This window comes from Rattus rattus, chromosome 7, assembly GCF_011064425.1.
Source record: "Rattus rattus isolate New Zealand chromosome 7, Rrattus_CSIRO_v1, whole genome shotgun sequence".
NCBI classification, from domain to species: Eukaryota; Metazoa; Chordata; class Mammalia; order Rodentia; family Muridae; genus Rattus; species Rattus rattus.
Window position 1 is genome coordinate 96,085,920 of NC_046160.1, and position 19,218 is coordinate 96,105,137.

Sequence of the window (19,218 nt, forward strand, 5' to 3'; positions counted from 1 at the left end):
CACACCACTAATGTAAATCTCATAGACACTTCTTGTGAGACAGGATGTGTGGAAGTTCATTTGGTCCTTAAAGAGATGCTGCCATCATCCATGGTATACAGCTGTGGGGCTGAGTAATAACCCAAGGCCTCGAACTGGAGTCTGCGTCCAGCAAACTCAGCATGACATGGGTGATTTCAGATATAGTGAGGACAGACAGAACAGTAATAGACACCATATCAGTGTATGCCTCGCACTCACTGAAAGCCTTAGTGTATATCTTTCTCCTCACCCGTTGTGCACTTACCTCATTGGTTTGCTGAGCAAGCATTTTACTCTTGTAATAATTTTGCTCACTTTGGTAATCACAGACTGCCATTATTTTCTTTAAGTATCCATTTGCATCTGCAAGCTTCTTTGAATTGGGGCCCTTGATTTCCTGTAAACTGTTCTCAGCTCTTAGATTAGTGTTTGGTACTGACAGTTACTCAGTAAATATTTGAAGTAGTAGAAGTATTTTACTGTGATATTTTTAATGACATAAACAGCATTGTATAGATGTAATGTAATTTAATTTCTGTTTTAAGAGGAATTATTTATTCACTTATTGTATACATATATGTCTGTGCATCCTGTGCCTGCATGGTGCCTTTGGAAGCCGGAAGGCATCATTTCTCTGGAACTGGAATTACACACAGTTGTGAGCTGCCATGTGGGTGCTGGGAACCAAATCGGGGTTCCCTGCAAGCTGTGCTCTTACCTCTAGCTGTCTCTCCAGCCTCCTATTTTTAGTTACATTATTATTTCAAATTTAAATTTTATTGTGAGAAAGATACCCATGGTACTTATTTTAAATTATTAGAGTTTTAATCTTATCAGAAGTATAATTACTGGAAGGGCTACGCTGACTTGTGCACTGTAAGCCACAGAAACTCAACTCTGTCTACAGAACGGAATGGCTCATCTGCATGTACCTGCTACTTGCCTTCTTGTGTCTACTGTGAATCCCTAGGTCACTTCTGACACCGAACACAGTGTGACTGACATGCACAGGGTTATCTATTGTTTAGGGAGTAAGAAGAAAAACATCTACGCGTATTTAGTGCAGACATAAATTTTTTTCTCTTTCTAAACACTTTTGATCTACAGTTGGGTAAATCACTGGATTCGGAGCATGCAGCTGTGGAGACCAAGTGTATCCACGTCGGGTTCTGTCCCTTATTTCCTGCACACTCTTTTACACATGTGTGTGAGTCCTCCTCAGTGTCCTACCCTCGGTATCTATCACTTGGCTAACTCTGATTGCATACATTTTGGTAATGTGTACTTGCTTATTCGCCAAGATATTTTCCATTGGAATTTTGATGACAATTATATTAAGTTTTAAGAAATTAAACCTTTGAAATAGAAAATCTTCAAGATTGTAGTCGAGATTTTATTTTTCATCATACAAGAGTATAAACCTCAGAGTCCTTCACATTCCTTCAGTTTGTTACTTTTGTAAAGCTTTTTCCTCTGATGATGTTTCGAGGGTCTTCTGGCGCACTTGTGTATAACTAGCATATGCAAGCTGCTTCCTAGGGTATCTGAGCTCATTTTACTGGGTAATTCCAAGCTATTTGCAACAATGATTTTTACCAGTTAATTTTTAAAGTCCTTGTTGTTTAATGGTCATATGAACATTTGATACTGGTAAAAATTTAACTTTCAGCCAGACATAGTGGTACATACCTGTAATCCTAGCACCCGGTAGGCTGGGGCAGGAGGATTTCTGTGAATTTGAGCTCAACCCGGCTGCAGAGTAAAACCATAATAAAAGGTGAACAGCACTTTGCCGTTCAGGAGTCTGACCTGAGCTTTGCTGTGCCTTGGGTTGAGGAGTCTGACCTGAGCTTCACTGTGCCTTGGGTTACTTCCTCATTGCTCACACAGGGGCGCCAGTCATCATCTTTCTACTGCCCATTCCTGACGTGTGAAGCTGTCTTTCTTGTTGACTAAGAGAAATTGTTCATTTATTTATGCCACTGTTTTATTACATATGGTAAGGCATCTCTGATTTTCCTATTTTTCTTTCCTTAAGATTTCCTTAGGATTGTTAAATTTTGTTGTTGTTTTGAGATGGGATCTTAAGTTACAAAGGCTGTCCGTGAAACATAGGTGAAGGTGACCTTGAGCTCTTGATCCTTCTGCCTCCAACACAGGGTGCTGGGCTTAGAGGCAAGTATATGACATTTGGCTTAATTATTATACTTCTTAAGATTTACGTGGTTTTGTTTTGTTGATTCTGGGGACCGAATCCAGGAACTTAGAAATGCCAGGAATGAATGTTGTCATCTGCTGAGCTGTATCTTTAAGCCATTCTTGGATTTAATAAACTAAAATTGTAATTACTGCTGCTGCTGCTCCTGTTGTTGTTGTTGTTGTTATTATTATTATTATTATTATTATTTAATTGACAGTTTTGTGTCTTCCAAAAGTATTCCCTGTATAGGCATCTGATACTCTTCTGTACTTTTTAACACTTTATTTTTGAGTTTTGGTTTTATCTCAATTATTTCAGTCCATAATTGCCTCTTTTTGTTGGCAGCCACCGTATTCCCTCTCTTAGAAATGGAATTCCATACACAGCAGCATGTTCCTGGATGTCCTTCCTGTGGTACTGATCCAGTTGCCTGTGCCTCGTGTTCTGCAATGCAGAAGCTTTATGTCTGGCTCCTGACAGCCTTGTTCACGTCAGGAGGACTGTAGACATCTTGGCTGCTCTTTGTTCTTTGAATCAGACTTTTTTTTTTTTTTTTTTTTTTATGGGAATTGCTTTGAAAATATAGATTCTTCTTCGGAGTCTATATTTCTTTATAGTACTTCAATTCTCATTTATTTTATCTTTCAAAATTCCTTTAGGTTTTTATTTCTCCATTTAAAAATAAATTTATTAAATTATTTCAGTTTTCTACTTCAAGCTTTAAATTTTTGCTATCTTATTTCTCTCTTAAATGTAGCCATTTTCAACAATCGAAATGTAAATAAGAAATACCCAAGTTAATAAAGATGGGGAAAAAAAAGAACACTCAGGTCAAGAAAAAAAAAAGTAGCCATTTTCATTGTATCCAGAAATCTATTAAACTTGCTTACCAATGGTGTACATTGTGTAATTTGTTTTCCTATGCGATAGCAGTTTTTTTTCTTTCTTTCTACCCTACTTCTTGTTTAACTGGGTTTTATTGACTGTGGCTTTTAGCACCTGCTTAAATTGAAATAGAACTGGAGTGCATCTTCATCTTTTCGTTTTTTAAAAATATTTTTAAATTAAAATAGAAGTATGTCACTTCCTATCCTTCCCTCCCTTTCCTTACTCTAAGTCCTCCCAGGTACCCACCTCCAACTCTTCCTATGTTGTCCTCTCAAATTGCCCTCTCCCTTTTCTTTATTATTGTCTCATATATATCAGAATATGTATATGTATACAATACATAAATACAGCCTGAGTCAGTTTTGTTATTGGTGTGTCTGAGTTTAGGGCTGATCACTTAGAATCCAACAGTTAATCCCTGGGAAAAGCTAATGTTCTTTTTCCCAACAGTCATTAGTTGCTTGTAGTTCTTTCTCTATGATGTCCCCCCTTCCAAGTTAGCATGGTCATTGAGACCACCATTGTTCAGGTCTTGTTCATGCAGCCATTTCAGTGTCTCATAGCTGACTTACTGGTTTCTGCCTACTACATTCTTTCTGCCCTCTTTTCCTTGCTGTTCCCTGCATCACAGATGCAGGGGCTGTGATGTTGAAGTATCCATTGAGGATGGGCTCCCCAGGATCAGTTGATCTCGGCATTGCATCCAGTTCTGGTTTTCTGTTGTGGTTTCCATTTCTCTATAAAGAGAAACTTCTTTGCTGAGGGGTGGTAACTACACTCACATGCAAAGATTTGGAACTAGGAACTGCAAGTGAGAGAGAATATGCAGTGTTTGTCTTTCTGGGTCTGAGTTTTCTCATTCAGTACAATCTTTTCTAGGTTCATACATTTAGTTATATATTTCATGATTTCATTCTTTGTAACCGAGTAATATTGTTTCTTTGTGTATCTCATTTTTATTACCCATTCATTGGTTGGTGGACATTGGTTGCCATTGTGAAGAGAACATCAGTGAACATGGATGAGGAAGAATCTGTGGCCTGGGATGTTGAGTGCTTTGGGCTATTCGAGTAGCTGCATAGTTGGTCAGAGGGGAGATGTACTTCTGGTGTTTGGGGCTGCTTCTTTGTTCGATGTTGCTGTTGAGATTTCTGCTTGAGGCTTTTGTTTGTGCGTCTCCTTTTTTCAGTCTCCCACTGGTGAGTCTCGCATTCCGTTCTGAGGGAAACAGTCAGGACTACAGAGTTTCTATCTAGAGCCAGCCGCTGTGTGTGGCACCATGCGTAGGGCATCAGTTTACTGTGTGTGTCTCCTGGAGCCTTTGGTTTTTCAGTGCCCTCTTTTGTGTGACATAGCAATTCAAAACTATTTAAATCTTAAAGAGGTAGAATGTTTAATGCTTGTATTGTATTTTTAAATTGTTATAAGAGGAAGTTGATAAGTTGAATTTAAGGATTTGGGTGATAATATTCTGGAGACAGACTACATTTTCTGTTAGCAGTAATACTTGTTAATACCATGAACCAAAGCGCCATTTAATCTATATGGAGCTGGATTTCAGGCTAAGGTTTCTAAGAGGGATCTACTCTGCTTAGGGACATTAAAAAAAACTATTCCTGTTTTTATTGGCACAATTATAATCTAGAGTACAGTTATAAACTTAGTGTTATGAGAGTGTTAGAGTGTTTTGACCAAAGCCTGGGCCTCAGTAGTTGATATGATACTAATGATCCAAAACCTAGTTTGTGATGCCTCCTCTACTCATATTAGACAACTTCTGCTTCTCTGTCTTTCTCTATACTCTTGTTTCGTGTTTTGTTTTTTAAACAGATGGGGAAACTAAGGCATAAAAGTAGAGGTTTCCAGAACTTGGTCATTGCTGACTGCAGTAAACCACTGTGCTTCAAGAACAGTTATAAATTGCTCTACCTGACAGGGTTTGTCCTGTGTTCTCCATTGCTAAACCTGGCCAGTCTCGGTAATAGGGCAAGCTATTACCGAGCTTATTAGTGTGTTACAGTGTACTTGCAGGGAGGGCAGACTGACAGACATTTTATTAGAGGACTTTTAAAATAAAGTGGTGTTGCTTCTCTCTCTCTCTTTCCTTTTTTTTCCTTTTTAGCATTGTCCATTTTTGTTTCTCGAATACTTCCTTTCTCATGCCTCTGTACTGACAAGGAACCAGACAGTGTTCATTCTAGATCGTTGTTCCTCATCTGGGGTGACTCTGGCCCTGGGCATCTGGCAGTTGTCTGAGACGTCCGACTTTTCACACCTAGGATGTACTGCTTGGTATTTGTGGAGAGATAAAGGACCAGACATGCTGCCAGCCATCGTGCACAGGCCCTGCAGTCATGAATTACAGAGCCCCAAGTGTAGACAGGGATGGAGTGAAGAAACCTGCGCTAAAAAGTGGTGAGAAGTTGGACCAGACAGTACGTGGATGTCCGTTGTTGAAAGACAGTGCGGTTTCCTAGAAAGAGCATGCGTGGCTTTAAGTTGTGCAGACCTGGCATTCAAACTTACCTGTGTCGAGTGCATAGCTAATAAAGGACAGATTCTCTCACTGTAGCTCCCCAGGGCACAGATTCTCTCACTGTAGCTCCCCAGGGCACAGTCTCAGCTTGTTTACTTTGAGACTTCTTGCTAGAGTTTGCCTCTTGTAATAGTTCACTTTTTTACTTGTAAAACGAGAATAGTAGCACTTACAGATTTTAAGGTGGTTTTCTCAGAAACACAAACAAATCAAGTACTCATAAGACTAGGTTATAATCACTTAGATTATGACCACTTGGATTTTTTTTTTTTAATCAGGAAAGGTATATGAAAGTGAACAAAATTGTCTCGCCTCTGACTGACTAAACATGTCTGTCCATATGGTGAGATACTTGGCCACAGGTATGAGTGAGGTGTGGCCTGCTACAATGTGGTTGGCTCTGGCTTGTGTTACATTGCGGGAAGGGAGCCATTTCAAGCCATTACGTGTTACATATGATCTGAAATGCCCAAGGTGGGCACCTGTAGAGACAGAAAGGAGGTTAGTCTTTCCCAGTGTAGGAGGATGGACAAAAAAGAGAAGTGCAACAGGTAAAGTGTTTGTTTTTGAAGTACTAGAAGTATTCCAGAATTGAGTATCATGATGGCTTCATAACTTTATGAATATACAGAAACACTGAATTGCACAGTGTGAGTGGATATGCTCCATGGTATATAAATATATATACACATTAATGTATATACACATACATGTACAGACATTCAAAGCAAGATGAGGGTTTCCATCCTTCCTCTGGCATAGAGTTTTGTCCTTTATTGTCACTTTGCCCTGCGTCTTTTGGTGCCTGAGGGGCTGACTGAGAGGGTCCATTCTAGTAACATTGCTGGGTGCTTCCCATACAGGCTCAGTGTGAAGATGCTGCATATTACATACTCTTCTTGATGTAGCCTGTATTGCTGCTGTGAGTTAGTGCTGAACAGCTAACACACTGGAGCATATCTTTTCTCACGTGGGCACTAATAGACTTGACTGGCTATGAACTCAGTAACTAGTTTCTAGGATGCTGTATTTATGTAGATACATAGAAAATTAGAAAGTTATTTCTTAGTGGCCTAACTTCATTAAGCTAACCAGAACTTTATAGTCTAAGACCTTTAGTAATAGAAAGTGTCCTAGTTAGGGTTTTAATGCTGTGTAGAGACACCATGACCATGGCAGTTTTTATAAAAGAAAACATTTAATTGGGGCTGGCTTACAGTTTCAGAGGTTCAGTCCATTATCATCATGGCAGGAAGCATGGCAGCATCTAGGCAGGCCTGGTGCAGGAGGAACTGAGAGGTTTTTTTTTTTGTTTTTTTTTAAATCTCACTTCACATCCCTATCACAGCCTCCTCCCCACTCTCTTCCAAGCCCTTACAGATCCGTGCCCCCATTGCCCCCTTCCCTTCTCCTGAGAGAAGGAGAACTCCCTTTGGGTACCACTCCACCTTGGGACATCTAGTCCCAGCAGGTCTAGGTACATCCTCTCCCACTGAGGGCCAAACAGGCTGTCCAGGTAGAGGGAAGGGGATCCATTCACAGGGAACAGAGTCCGAGACACCTCCTGTTCCACTTGTCAGGGAAACAAACTGCACATTTGCTACAAATGTGTAAGGGGGGTTCTAAGTCCAGTTCTTGCATGTTGGACCCAGACGGTGGCCACTATCATCCTGGTCTCAATGTCTGAAGCAGCTCTAAGCTTGGAGAGATGGCCCGCAGCTAAGACCACTGACTGTTCCTTCAGAGGATTCGGGGTTGGTTCCCAGCATGCACATGGCAGTTCACAACCACCTGTAACTCTAGTTCTGGGTGACATGATGCCTTCTGGTCTCTGCAGACACCAGGCACAGGCCTGCTACACAGACATGTGCACAGGTACAACATTCACACCCACAAAATTAAGGTTAAGAAAAAAAAAGATAAACAGATACAGAGAAAAATTTTTTTCAACCGTGGGTCTCCTGGCCTAATCCATAGTAGTCTGAACTGGGCTAACTCCCTTTCTCTAAAACTACTTACTCTCCTTGGCCAGAACTGGGCTGTGTTGATGGTCTTTGGCAGATACAGCCCTGTGTGTTGGAGTCAACATAATCTAAATCTTGTGAGAGTTTGAGGTGAGGTGATTAGATCACTGGAAAAATTTGGGCCTACTCTTCTTGTTAACTCAGGGATTGGTAAGATGGTGGGTGACTCTACATGAAAACAAGTAATCTCCTGGCCTTTGGTTTTCTAAGACTGTTGTTATTCTATACATCCCTTTATTCTATACATCCCTTTATTCTATACATCCCTTTATTCTATACATCCCTTTATTATATACATACATCACTTTATAGTCAGGCTTCTACTTCACTAAACACAAATCTTTGTTTTTATTTTGTTTTGGCTTTACTTATTTTTTTCTTTTTTCTTTATTTACTTACTTATTTTTAATTTTTACTTATTTTTTTTTTTTTTTTTTTTTTTTTTTTTCGAGCTGGGGACCGAACCCAGGGCCTTGCGCTTCCTAGGCAAGCGCTCTACCACTGAGCTAAATCCCCAACCCTTTACTTATTTTTTGAGGCAGAGTCTCTACGTAGTCCTTGGTGTTCTGGGACTTAGTATACAGACCAGACTGATCACTAATTCTCAGTGATCCACCTGCCTCTGCCTCTGCCTCTGCCTCTGCCTCTGCCTCTGCCTCTGCCTCTGCCTCTGCCTCTGCCTCTGCCTCTGCCTCTGCCTCTGCCTCTGCCCCTCTGCCTCTCTGCCCCTCTGCCCCTCTGCCTCTCTGCCCTCTGCCTCTCTGCCTCTCTGCCTCTCTGCCTCTCTGCCTCTCTGCCTCTCTGCCTCTCTGCCTCTCTGACTTTGCACTGTTGAAATAAAGGTGTGTACCACTATGCCCAGCAACAGACAAATCTAAAAGCACTGGTTTCTTATAAAACCACAGCTGATGAGTCTTCCTGGCATGTTTACCTCTGTCATACAGTTAGTGTGATGGATCTCCTGGGGACACCAGCTAGCGTGACATCTGACTGTTTTCAGTTGGCCTCTTCCACTTGCTCTTGGCAAACAAATGGCAACCACTTCTTTGCAAGGGCGGTTTTATGGCATGGGCCATCAACTGTGACTTTCTGTAATTAAGGCCAGTTTCTCATTGGGTTTTATGTGGACAGTTTGAGATAGGAGTTTTGAGTTCCTCCAGACTGATGTGGTTATTAGACTGTTCCAACTCTCAGGTTTACAAACTAATCCTCAATCTGTTTATTTTACTCTTTGAAAAAACAGGAGCTCTGTTGCTCTCAGCAGAAGCAGGCGGATCTCTGTGAGTTTGAGGCTAGCCTGGTCTACGTAAGTTCTAGAATAGACAGAGTTGTGTAGAGACACTGTCTCAAAGACAACAAAAAAGAAAAATCAGGACCTCTTGGTTTTATTGAAAACAAGATAGAACCAAACGAAGGAGATGTCAGTGACAGTCGATGACAGTTGCTCTCTTTTTCCCATTTTCCTGCACAGTGATCCTGGTGGAGGGATTGAGATGTCAGAATTCATTCGAGAGGCCACACCTCCGGTTGGCTGCAGTTCAAGAAATTCTTATGCTGGTCTAGACCCAAGCAACCAGGTAGGCGTGTACTATTGTGCTGTGCCTCATTCCCTCTTTCTGGTGCTAGTGCTACCCAGTCCCACACTCAGAGCTATCAGTCATGGCTCGCTCTCTGACGACATTGGTGATTGATGTATACCATCTGTATTTGTTATTCTTTTTTAATTTGATTTGTATGGGTAACTGTGTGTGCCTCCTACCTGTAGAGTTGAGAAGAGGGCATCAGATCCTTTGAAACTGGAGATGGTTGTGTGCCACTGCGTAGTGCTGGGACTCGAACCCAGGTCCTCTGTGTAAGTGTTGCAGCTCTGAAGGGAAAGGCTTCCCCACAGACGAGTCACAGCTCTGCTCCGAGAGGTAACCTGGCAGTCGGAAGCCAAGGAGTGCCACAAAGCCACATTATATAACAAACCTCACACGAGATATTTATTGTGGGAGTTGGGGAAGACCCAGGACAGTTTGGGCGAGAAGCAGCAGGAAACTGAATTGAAGGCAAGGTTTACATAGGGCTTTTTGGGGCTGGGGCCGGGGGTGTCCCTTTCCAGGGTGGAGCTTTTCAGGGTGAGGATTGTTGGAACTTCAAGTCTTGAACCTGGGACAAGCATAAGGATCAGTGGGATTCTGTTTTCTTGGACCCAGGGTTGGGATCAAGTCAGGTCAGGGTGTTCTTTCCCTGGCCCTTTTACCCTGTACTGTGGAAAGGCAGAGACCCTACCACAGGGTCTCTTACTCTTCTTATTCACATTGCTGATATGTGTTTGCTGAATGTTCACCACATGCTGTCCTCCTACCCTTTCCTAGTCCGTATTAGAAACAAGGTGTCTGTGTGGATAAAAAGTAACAGTAACGTACCCCAGGTCTCACTCAGTGCTAGACGTGGAAGGTAAACCTACGGCTAAGAGTTATAATGTATTTCTGTTGTATCACTTTTATTCTCGGAATGCAGCTCTGCAGGCGTTCTCTCAGACAAGGCTGTGGCCTGCTGTATGTCCAACCCCAGCTCCGCCCTCTCTTCTGTCCTGAACATGCCTGCACTAGGTCCTCACTGCACAGTTCTTCCCCGATTGCTCTCTCAGCGCTCCCCTGAGTGAAGGAAACTGCAAGGAACTTGGAACGTACCTAGGACTTTATGTGTAATTGTGGGGTTTCCTGGTCACTCTGTCAGTCCTTGCATTTTGAAGGAAAGAGCTGATTTTCAGCAGAGTCTAGTGGAGAGCTCACTTCCTAAGTCTCATTCCCACATCCCTGCTGTCAGTTCCTATGGTCACGTTCATAGCCGTGGGTTGAGAACACTCCTCTTCCCCCACCTCTCCCATCCCAGGGAAAGACCTAGTTTTCATTCCTGCCCTACTTTAGCTCTTCTTGAAACCACCCCCAAATCCTCAGTATTTTCAGATCCTATGGTGTTGGCCCTTTTTGCAGACAGTGCACTTCTATTTATTGCAGCTTAGTTTCTGGTGTATGACGTGTGGTGAGTTTTAAACCTCTAGCGTAGACTTTTCTCTCTCCACTCATATGCTGCCTGTGCGTGCCTGACTTTCAGTTTGCAGTTGCTAATACTTTTATGTGAATGGATAATAAAGTTTTACAGATAGAATTGAACTCAACCCCTCACTTAACAGTAGCTGGCCTGGTTCTCTGGATGCTCTCTCTTACAATACTCATAGTATCATGGTATTGATAGCCAAACACTGAGAACAACAGTACCACAATCTGTGAACCAGGGTCTTGTTCTGTAATACATGTTCATACATTTGCTCCAAGTTTAAGCAAATCTTTAGTAACAGTTTTTGTTGCAAAACTGTTGTGCATTATAGAACAAAGAGGGTGTTAAAGTTAAGCACTTTCCATCCTCTATGGAATGGGGAAATTTGGTATAACAAAACAAAAAATCCAGGACCAACCATTCAAGGAAGTCTGTGTTTCCATGGTAATGAGAGTGAGTGGTACCTTAAAGTGTCAGGTTGTGCAGTATTGGTTTGCACCAATGCTCTGCTCCTCAGCTTCCTGTCCTTGGTTGTCTTCATGCATTCCATGGTTTCTTTTCATAGAACAACCGAGTCCTCAATCACTGTGACCATTGTAACATTCCTGCTTGACCCCAGCCTTCTTACTAATGCAGGCAACAGCAGGTTAGCCCTGGGAATTAATCCTACATTCCTACTAGTGTTTGGAAAGCCATACTTAATTTATTATGATTATTTTTAAAATTTAAAATTTAAAGAATTTAAATTCAGAAGGACAGACCAAAGGACATAGCAGGTACCAGTCACCTTTGGATGCCTGCCTTCAGTGTCATTTGGTTGATCTGTAATACCTGTAAACATTTGGTCTAGGATCATGACTTGGTCAAGGATGGTGTCTTAGTCTTACTGTTAAAGAGATTGTGACCCAAGTAACCATTGTCATTGTTTTACAGAATATAATTAAAACATGCGTGCATATCATACCATGAACATACCATATACAATTACATTTTTCTTAAGTGGTAGTTATAACATTAAAACTGGGAAATACTTTTTCCTCATTGGTATTTTTACTGTTTGTAATGTTTGTGGTGTGTTATTTTTACCTTTTAGAGAAGCTAAAGTGAAAAGGGTGACTTAGGGCATTTGTATCTGCACTGAATATGTATGTATGCAACTGATATGTATGGATACACTCCTTGTTTGTTGTGTAGCCCTCGGACATGTCATGATTATTCCCATGACTGTCAAGGTGGAGTTACCATGCCTTCCCTTCAGCTCCTTCTAGCCCGCTCCTTCCCACCCTTGCTCCTTTATGCCTTAGTCATTTCTCCCACCCCCACCCCATCTGTACTCCTTCTGGCCTGCACTCCCCCCTGGCCTGCACTCCCCCCTGGCCTGTACTCTCTGCTGTCCTGCATTCCCCCCTGATGTTCATCCCCCCAACACTGACTTTCATCCCCCCATCTTGGCCTGCACTCCCCCCTGGCCTGCACTCCCCATTCTGTTTGTCTCTGGTCTTCTTCGAAATAATTTAGTGCTTGTAAATATTTGAGGTAAATATTTGGTCTAGCATGGTGACTTGGTCAGGGATGGTGACTTATTCTTACCCTCAAAGAGATTGTGACCCTAGTAACCATTGTCATGTGATCTGTTACTAAGGAACTAATACAAAATCTTTTCACAAAGTCATCGTTGACTTCAAAATGGCCCAGAAAAAGGGCTGACTTCAGAGGAAGAATAGTTAATCCCAGCTAGAGAGAAAGGCAGGGCTGCAGTGTAGGACGCGGCTTTGCCTGACAGCCTCAGTTTTTGCTATGGGGCTTACCATAGGGAAAAACACAGGACTGTTTATGTAAGTCATTTAAAGGAAAAAACTTCACTTCTAAGTGGAGGAGTTACCACCATTTTCCTTATTTTTTTTTCACTTTTACAAAATTTAATAAAAAAGAGTTAAAGAAGAAAATTAAACCTTTCGTGATGTTATACATAGTAAAAACTTTTAAAGATAGTGAAGTCACTATGTGTCCTCTTTCTGTTGGTCATGTCACAAATGTCATGAGCTCTTCTGCAGTGATAGTTCTGTGATTTATATTATTAATTATCTTGTATACAAGTAGTTATGATTCTTTGATTTTGGAAAGGGGTTTGATGGAAAAAAGCATTAAGAATCAATATCTGTGGTATCTATTAAGACCTCTTTTATCGGTAGACAATAGATTACTCATCCCAGAGGGATTTAGAGAAGTGGGATTGGTGTTTGCTGTGTGGGTCTGGAGGCAGCTGTGTGCTGGCTGGCATTCTCTGTCCTCTAGGCTTGTCTGTGAGGCCCTGGGGTGGGCAGAGAGCTTCGTTGTGATGCTGTGGGAGAGTTAGGACGTAAGTGGGGTGGGGCAAAGGCTTCTCTGTCTGGACCTGCAAGAGGCATTTCACTAACATCCAGTCATCAGAACTACTAGGTCCTGTAGCCCCCTCAAGATGGTGCTGGGGTCCACTTCTCATAGATCAAAAGACATGGAGCCACATCTGTACAAAGTGCGAAGCTTGGCCAAGAGGGAAAGGGAAACATTTGAGGATTGTGAGCAAATAACTCAAACTCATATTCAAATAGTTTGTTTTGTAAGTTTATATTCCCAGAAGAGTATCCATTAAGTGATGTTTGTATTTGCTTGTTTAAAAGTTTGATATAAGAAGTTACTATGTGTTTGTATTTCTAGTAGACAAATAATATTTCCCCCAGTAGCTTGCCTACCTGTTCAGTAGGTGTTTTAAGAATGGAATTTTGCCAGTAAAAAATTAGGGGCTTATTCATTTTCTATTATTACTTATTTTTAATTTTGGAAATAGTTTCTCACTGTAAAGCCAGGCCGATCTCAAACTTGAAATCTTATCACCTCAGCCTCCCATATGCTAGAACTATGGGCTGTCAACACTATGCCTTGCAACAGTTCCCTGTCAGGGGCAGTATGTGAATGCCTGATGGCTACTTAAAGCAGATGCTAAAAACCCTGAGAGAGTCAGCTTCACAGTCAGCCCTAAGACATTACAAAGCTTAGTGTGAATGTGTTTTATGTGTTGTGAGCATGTGCATGAGTGCATGCATTTGTTGTGTGTGTGCATGCAAGTGGCTGCCCGATGAGTTCCAGGGATCTGCCTTTTCCACCCACTTAACGGTGGACTTGCAGAAGCCACCACTGTTTTACTGGGTGCTAGAGATCCAGTCAGATCCTCCTACTGGCAAAGCAAGCTTTGACTGACAGTCTTCTCTCCAGCCCTCGAAGCTTAGTTTTTATTGGTAACATCGAGTTTATTACTTTTACCTATGTGTATTTTTGTTTTCTTTTTCATTGACAAGTTCCTTACATATCACATTGCTTTTGCGGTAGCAGTTAATGAATGGCCTTCCGGATTAGTTTAGCCCTCCTGCTCTGCAAGTGGAACACTCATAACATTCACCTGTCTTCTGAGCTTGTCCTTTGTACACTGTGGCTGCAGTGATTTTATGAAGGGAGAGGTTCAGTAAAATAAGTATCATATGATTTAAGTTTTATTTGCAATGCTGAATGCAAGAAACTGTCTTCTTTGAGTCCATTGAGAAACTTCCTGGAAGAGTTTCTGCAGCTTGCCTCTTTAGCTGGCAGACTCATGCTGGGTTTTGTTTTCTTACTGTATTTGTGGAATTTGTGGTATTTATTTATATGGTTGTGTAACTGATGTGTGTTAACATTTAGGAAAATGTTAGACCATCTTGAATATAAACTTTAAAGGCTCATCAGTTACAATTACAGTTTGTGCTAAGAATTCCTTTTTTTGATTTTTATTATTTTTAAATGTTCTAACCAGCAAAAAAAAGTTCTTCACGTCTTAGAACTAAGAATAGTAAGACTTGACGTTGTACTCTGTGTCATGTTAGTATATTTTGTCCCCTCAAACTTTGTTGTTTTCTGCCCTACGAAGTCTTTGTTTATTTCCCACAGACTTGCGTGTGGCTTTGCTTATGGTTTACAGCACAACATGCCATGATGTAATGTAAATGATGATGATAACTCCTCAGGGCGCTTGCGGCAAGTGTTTGCCCAGGGGCTCCATCAGTCTTGAGCATCCTGAGGGCGTAGCACGTGCTCAGCAAACAGCTGTGTGCCTCTGGTGGCACGTGCTGATGAAAGGGACTGATAGCGTGCCACAGAAGATGATTTTGACAGTCTTGTGCTTTGGATTAGTGGTGACTTGAGGCTGTGTGTTAATTCTTTTTTTTTTGCTTTCAGATTGGCTCTGGATCATCTCGACTTGGAACAGCAGCAACTATTAAAGGTAGCCTTACTGAGCACTGACTATCCATCCCTCTCTTAAAGACAGCATTCCACTAAATCCATCAGGGCATAACGTGATCTTATTAAATCGCCTCATTTAACTTGTGTTATCCATTTATCATTAAGTATCTCAGATATTTGAACATTTTGTATTATTTACAAGTTTTGATTTATTGGAAACCTTTTGGCATATGGGAGATGTTTTCCAAGTATGGGTGCAGCTTGTGAAAAACTAGTTTGCTGTGGAAGTTTTTTTTGTTTTTTTTTTTCCGGAGCTGGGGACCGAACCCAGGGCCTTGAGCTTGCTAGGCAAGCGCTCTACCACTGAGCTAAATCCCCAACCCCTGCTGTGGAAGTTTTAAAAGTGATCGTAATTTAGACATTGAAAGAGAACTTTCTCTTTCTGCCTATTCACCTACAGTAAGTGTACCTTTCTGCTGTGCAGCTCAGGGTTTCTAACCTTCCTGGGGGTGTTCCCCTCTATTCAGTCTTGTTAAAATAATAGGCATTTCTTTTTAGAATCTGTTTTTTTTTTTTTTTAAGCTAACACAAACTATCCCTTATTATGTGTGTTCTGTGCTCTGTTGTTATGTTACTGTTGTGTTCTCCCATGGTCCATCCTACTTAGTAAGGAGTTCAGTGCACTCTGCACACAGTGAGTAGTTGCTGGCGTGCCGACCTGCCTTAGGTGACAGACCCCTCATTCTGCCCCTCTGCTGTGCCTCTGCTTCAGTGTCATGCCTTGTGTGTTTGTCTGCATTGTAGGAGACACGGACACCGCTAAGACCTCTGATGACATAAGTTTGAGTCTGGGCCAGAGCTCTAGTCTTTGTAAAGAAGGAAGTGAAGAACAAGGTAAGCAGTGTGTTACAGTGACGTTCTACCTTGTACTGTGTGGCCATTGGAGGAGTGCCTCACTCACACTTAACAGAAGTGTTTTCTTAGTAATTTTCTACACAGTCTGTTGCTCTGTAGCTCTGGCAGATCTGTAACTCACTGAGTAGCTCAGGCTGGCCTCTAAATCTTAGGTGGTTGGTCCTCCGGCCTCTGCTCTAAGTGCTGGGTCACAGGCACCCCGACACCATGCCTGGCTGTATGCGGTCACTTGCCGGAAACAGTGGTAATGTCGCTGTTTATCATTATCTTGTCATTGTAAAATTGCTTCTGAGGACCCCCCCACCCCCACCCCCAGGACTCTAAACAGACTGCATGGTGTGGATTTCATGTTCCTTCTTTTAAATTAAAGGTAAATCAGTTACTTTCCTATTGCAGTATTCATTTCTATAATCTGTACCACTGTGATGTCTTGACAGCTAGGTCACAGTCTTAGAGTGCTGAGCCTGTTTGCATTCAGGAGTCATACTTTGTTATCTTACTGTGTATCTAAACAACACTAAGCAAGGCTTTTGTTTGTTTGTTTTATGATAATCTGATAGGTTGAGATTCATACACATACAGTTCTACCGTGCGTGGCAGGTATAGTTTAGATCATGTCTGGAATTCACTTGGCATAGACTGTTGTCTGGCTTAGGAGTCCACGTGCTTGTGTTTGCAAAGGCCTAGGTAGCTCTGCAGCTCATGTGTCCCCTCGGTACCCAGCTCTGTTGTTATGGAGGAGGAGAAAGTGGACATGGTTGGACTACACTGACATGAGTGCTTTATAAGAGTGGCCAGCCTGGATCCCACAGTTCTTGGCTTTGTGGTCTCCTCCGTGGGGCTATTGTCTTCGTGTGCATTTACCCGGCTATCACATCAGGCTGCTGTTACTTCACAGGTGAGCCCCTTAGCACGTAAAAGGGAGAGGGCTGCAGGAAACTCACCCACAGTCACTCAAACTGCTATACTCCTTTAAGGTAGTTAAAAAAATGCTTATTGTATGTGGATATGGATGTGGGTGCGCGGGTGTGGGTGTGGGGGGGAGAGAGAGAGAGAGACACAGAGAGAGAGAGAGAGAGAGAGAGAGAGAGAGAGAGAGAGAGAGAGAACAACTGAACTCAAGAGCAAGCACTGTTGATGCAGGAGCCATCTCTCTGGTCTCTTCAGTAGTTTTTTTAACTTGGATTTTATCTGTTGTCATTATGTGCACGGCACTGTTTAAGTATTGGAAACTAATCAGTGAACATTTTGTGCCCTCTTATGGCTTTCAGGGTCTCAATAAGGAGATGTATTACTGAACCAGTTATAAGAGTAAAGAGAGATGGAGACTAGGAAATGGTGGGGTTGGGGAAATAGTAATCTTAAATAGAGTGGTTTTTTACCTAGGGCGGAGCCCTAAAGAGAGCCCCTTCTCTGCAGGGGGAACAGCAGAGGCAGGAGCTGTAAAGTAGGAGCACAGCTGTCAGGGTTGAGAACCAGAATGTGTGGGTGGATAAACGTCTCAGGTCATTTTTAAAGGTACTTGCTCTAATTCTTAGGAAGATGGACTGAGTGGATGCTGAAGTCGAGAGGTCATTTAGAGGGCCATTGTCAGCATCAGGGTCGTAAGACATGGTCTGTTCTCTCTCTCTCTCTCTCTCTCTCTCTCTCTCTCTCTCTCTCTCTCTCTCTCTCTCTGTGTGTGTGTGTGTGTGTGTGTGTGTGTGTGTGTGTCTGTACTAATAAGATGTTGTTAGTGGATTATAAATTTTCAATAGTATTATTTTGGGATGGACACCAGGGAAGATGGGTGTCCTTTCTAAATTAGAGACAGGAGAGGATGGAGGCTTGGTGCAAAGTCCAGTCAGGGCCATTTGGGGTCTATGTAGTATGCGCTTCTTTGGGACCTCAAAGCAGCCATGAGAAGAGGGGAGTCAGGTTACATGTCTGTTAGACGTTCAGGAGTTGTCGGTGTGAATACCAAGCAAGCAGCCAGCAGATCAAATGTGGGTCAGAGCTGTGCATGCAGGCTCACACCTAAAACTTTACGAATCCAAGGCCAACCTGGGGCAGCAAAATGGCAAAGTGAGTTCCAAGCCAGACTCCACTGTAGAGTGAGACCTTTCTCAAGCAAAAACAAAAAAAAAAACAAAACAAAAACCCCACCACCAACAAAAACCAGCAAAGCAAAACAAAGTGCCAAAGCACACACTGAGTTGAGTTCTTCTGAAATTGGTAAACTAATGGGGCAGTTCTGTAAGGTTAGCTAGCACAGGTTTTCCACGGTCCTGGCTGTGGTTTGTCACCACCTAGTGGCAAGTGTTTGCGCTGCTGAAATACTGTTTAGGACCGCCTTGGTCTCAGGTGCCTGGTTCACAGGTTGGTACTTGGTAAGAGTCTGGATGCTTAATAGAACTAAGCATGTGGAATTCACTGTGATTCTTCACTTCAAGGAGGAGATTTTGCCAGTGTCTTTGCTCTGTCCCACTCATGTCTTCCTTGTCTAAAATCTGAATTCTAGCTCACCCCCATGCAAATACAGGCTTAAGGAATACTCGGACAACAGTCCAGGTGTTTCTGAGTGTTTTTCCTGGTGCCAGGAAGCTGAGAGAGATTTGAGGAAGTATAGGTGGGAAACTGAAACATCTCAGGCCTCGGCCCTGAAGTTTAGACTGAATAGAAGAAACAGCTGCTGTGTCAAGAGAAACTCTGAGCCTGCTAGATGCCAGCATGCTGGAGGAAGGCTCGCCTCTGTCAGTACTGCTGCTCGCAAAGGACTTGAGGATGCAGCTTGGCCATTGCTTGTAGCAGTGAAGATGCTGCTTACCCTGACGTCGTTTTAATGGAGTGGTGTCAGAGCCTGTTAAGCTGGGGGTGTGTGGAGAGTGCCTGCCCAGAGTGTGCATGTGCTAAGGCCTTTAGTTCAGTCTGCAGCACCACTCAGCAAAACACAAACAAAAAGCCCCGAAGAATTGTTTGAGAGAAAAGCAGACTCCTGATTATAAACTACACTTTTAATAAATTCTTGCAAAGGACAAGAGGACTAACATAGTAACTAGCAAAAGACATGAAAGATGGGGGAGGGGGAGTCTATATTTTAAGAGAAATAATAGCATGTGTCTATCACTGGTAGAGACAACTTAAGACAGAAGCCCAGAACACACTTCTGGTTTATACGTAAGCCTGGTTGGCTGGTAGCTTAGGCAAGCGTCCGGTGTGAGGAATGAAGTGGTCACACTTCTGCCACTGAGAACATCTGTAACTTTGCGTCCTGTTATTTTTCATTATGATTCAGCTGTCATACTGTAAAACTCTCCCTTCTAGCTGAAGCGCTTTTTGGTACACACACAAGATTGTAG

At 42.3% G+C, this 19,218-nt stretch overlaps 1 protein-coding gene across 1 annotated transcript in view; it reads left to right on the top strand.

Annotated features, from left to right (window-relative positions):
• Pcnx1 (pecanex 1) overlaps positions 1–19,218 on the top strand; it is a 134,174-nt gene that overhangs the window by 32,299 nt on the left and 82,657 nt on the right. Inside the window, 3 exon segments of the mRNA XM_032908069.1 lie at positions 9,141–9,246; positions 14,960–15,005; positions 15,770–15,859. Coding sequence (XP_032763960.1) covers positions 9,141–9,246; positions 14,960–15,005; positions 15,770–15,859 — 242 coding nt within the window.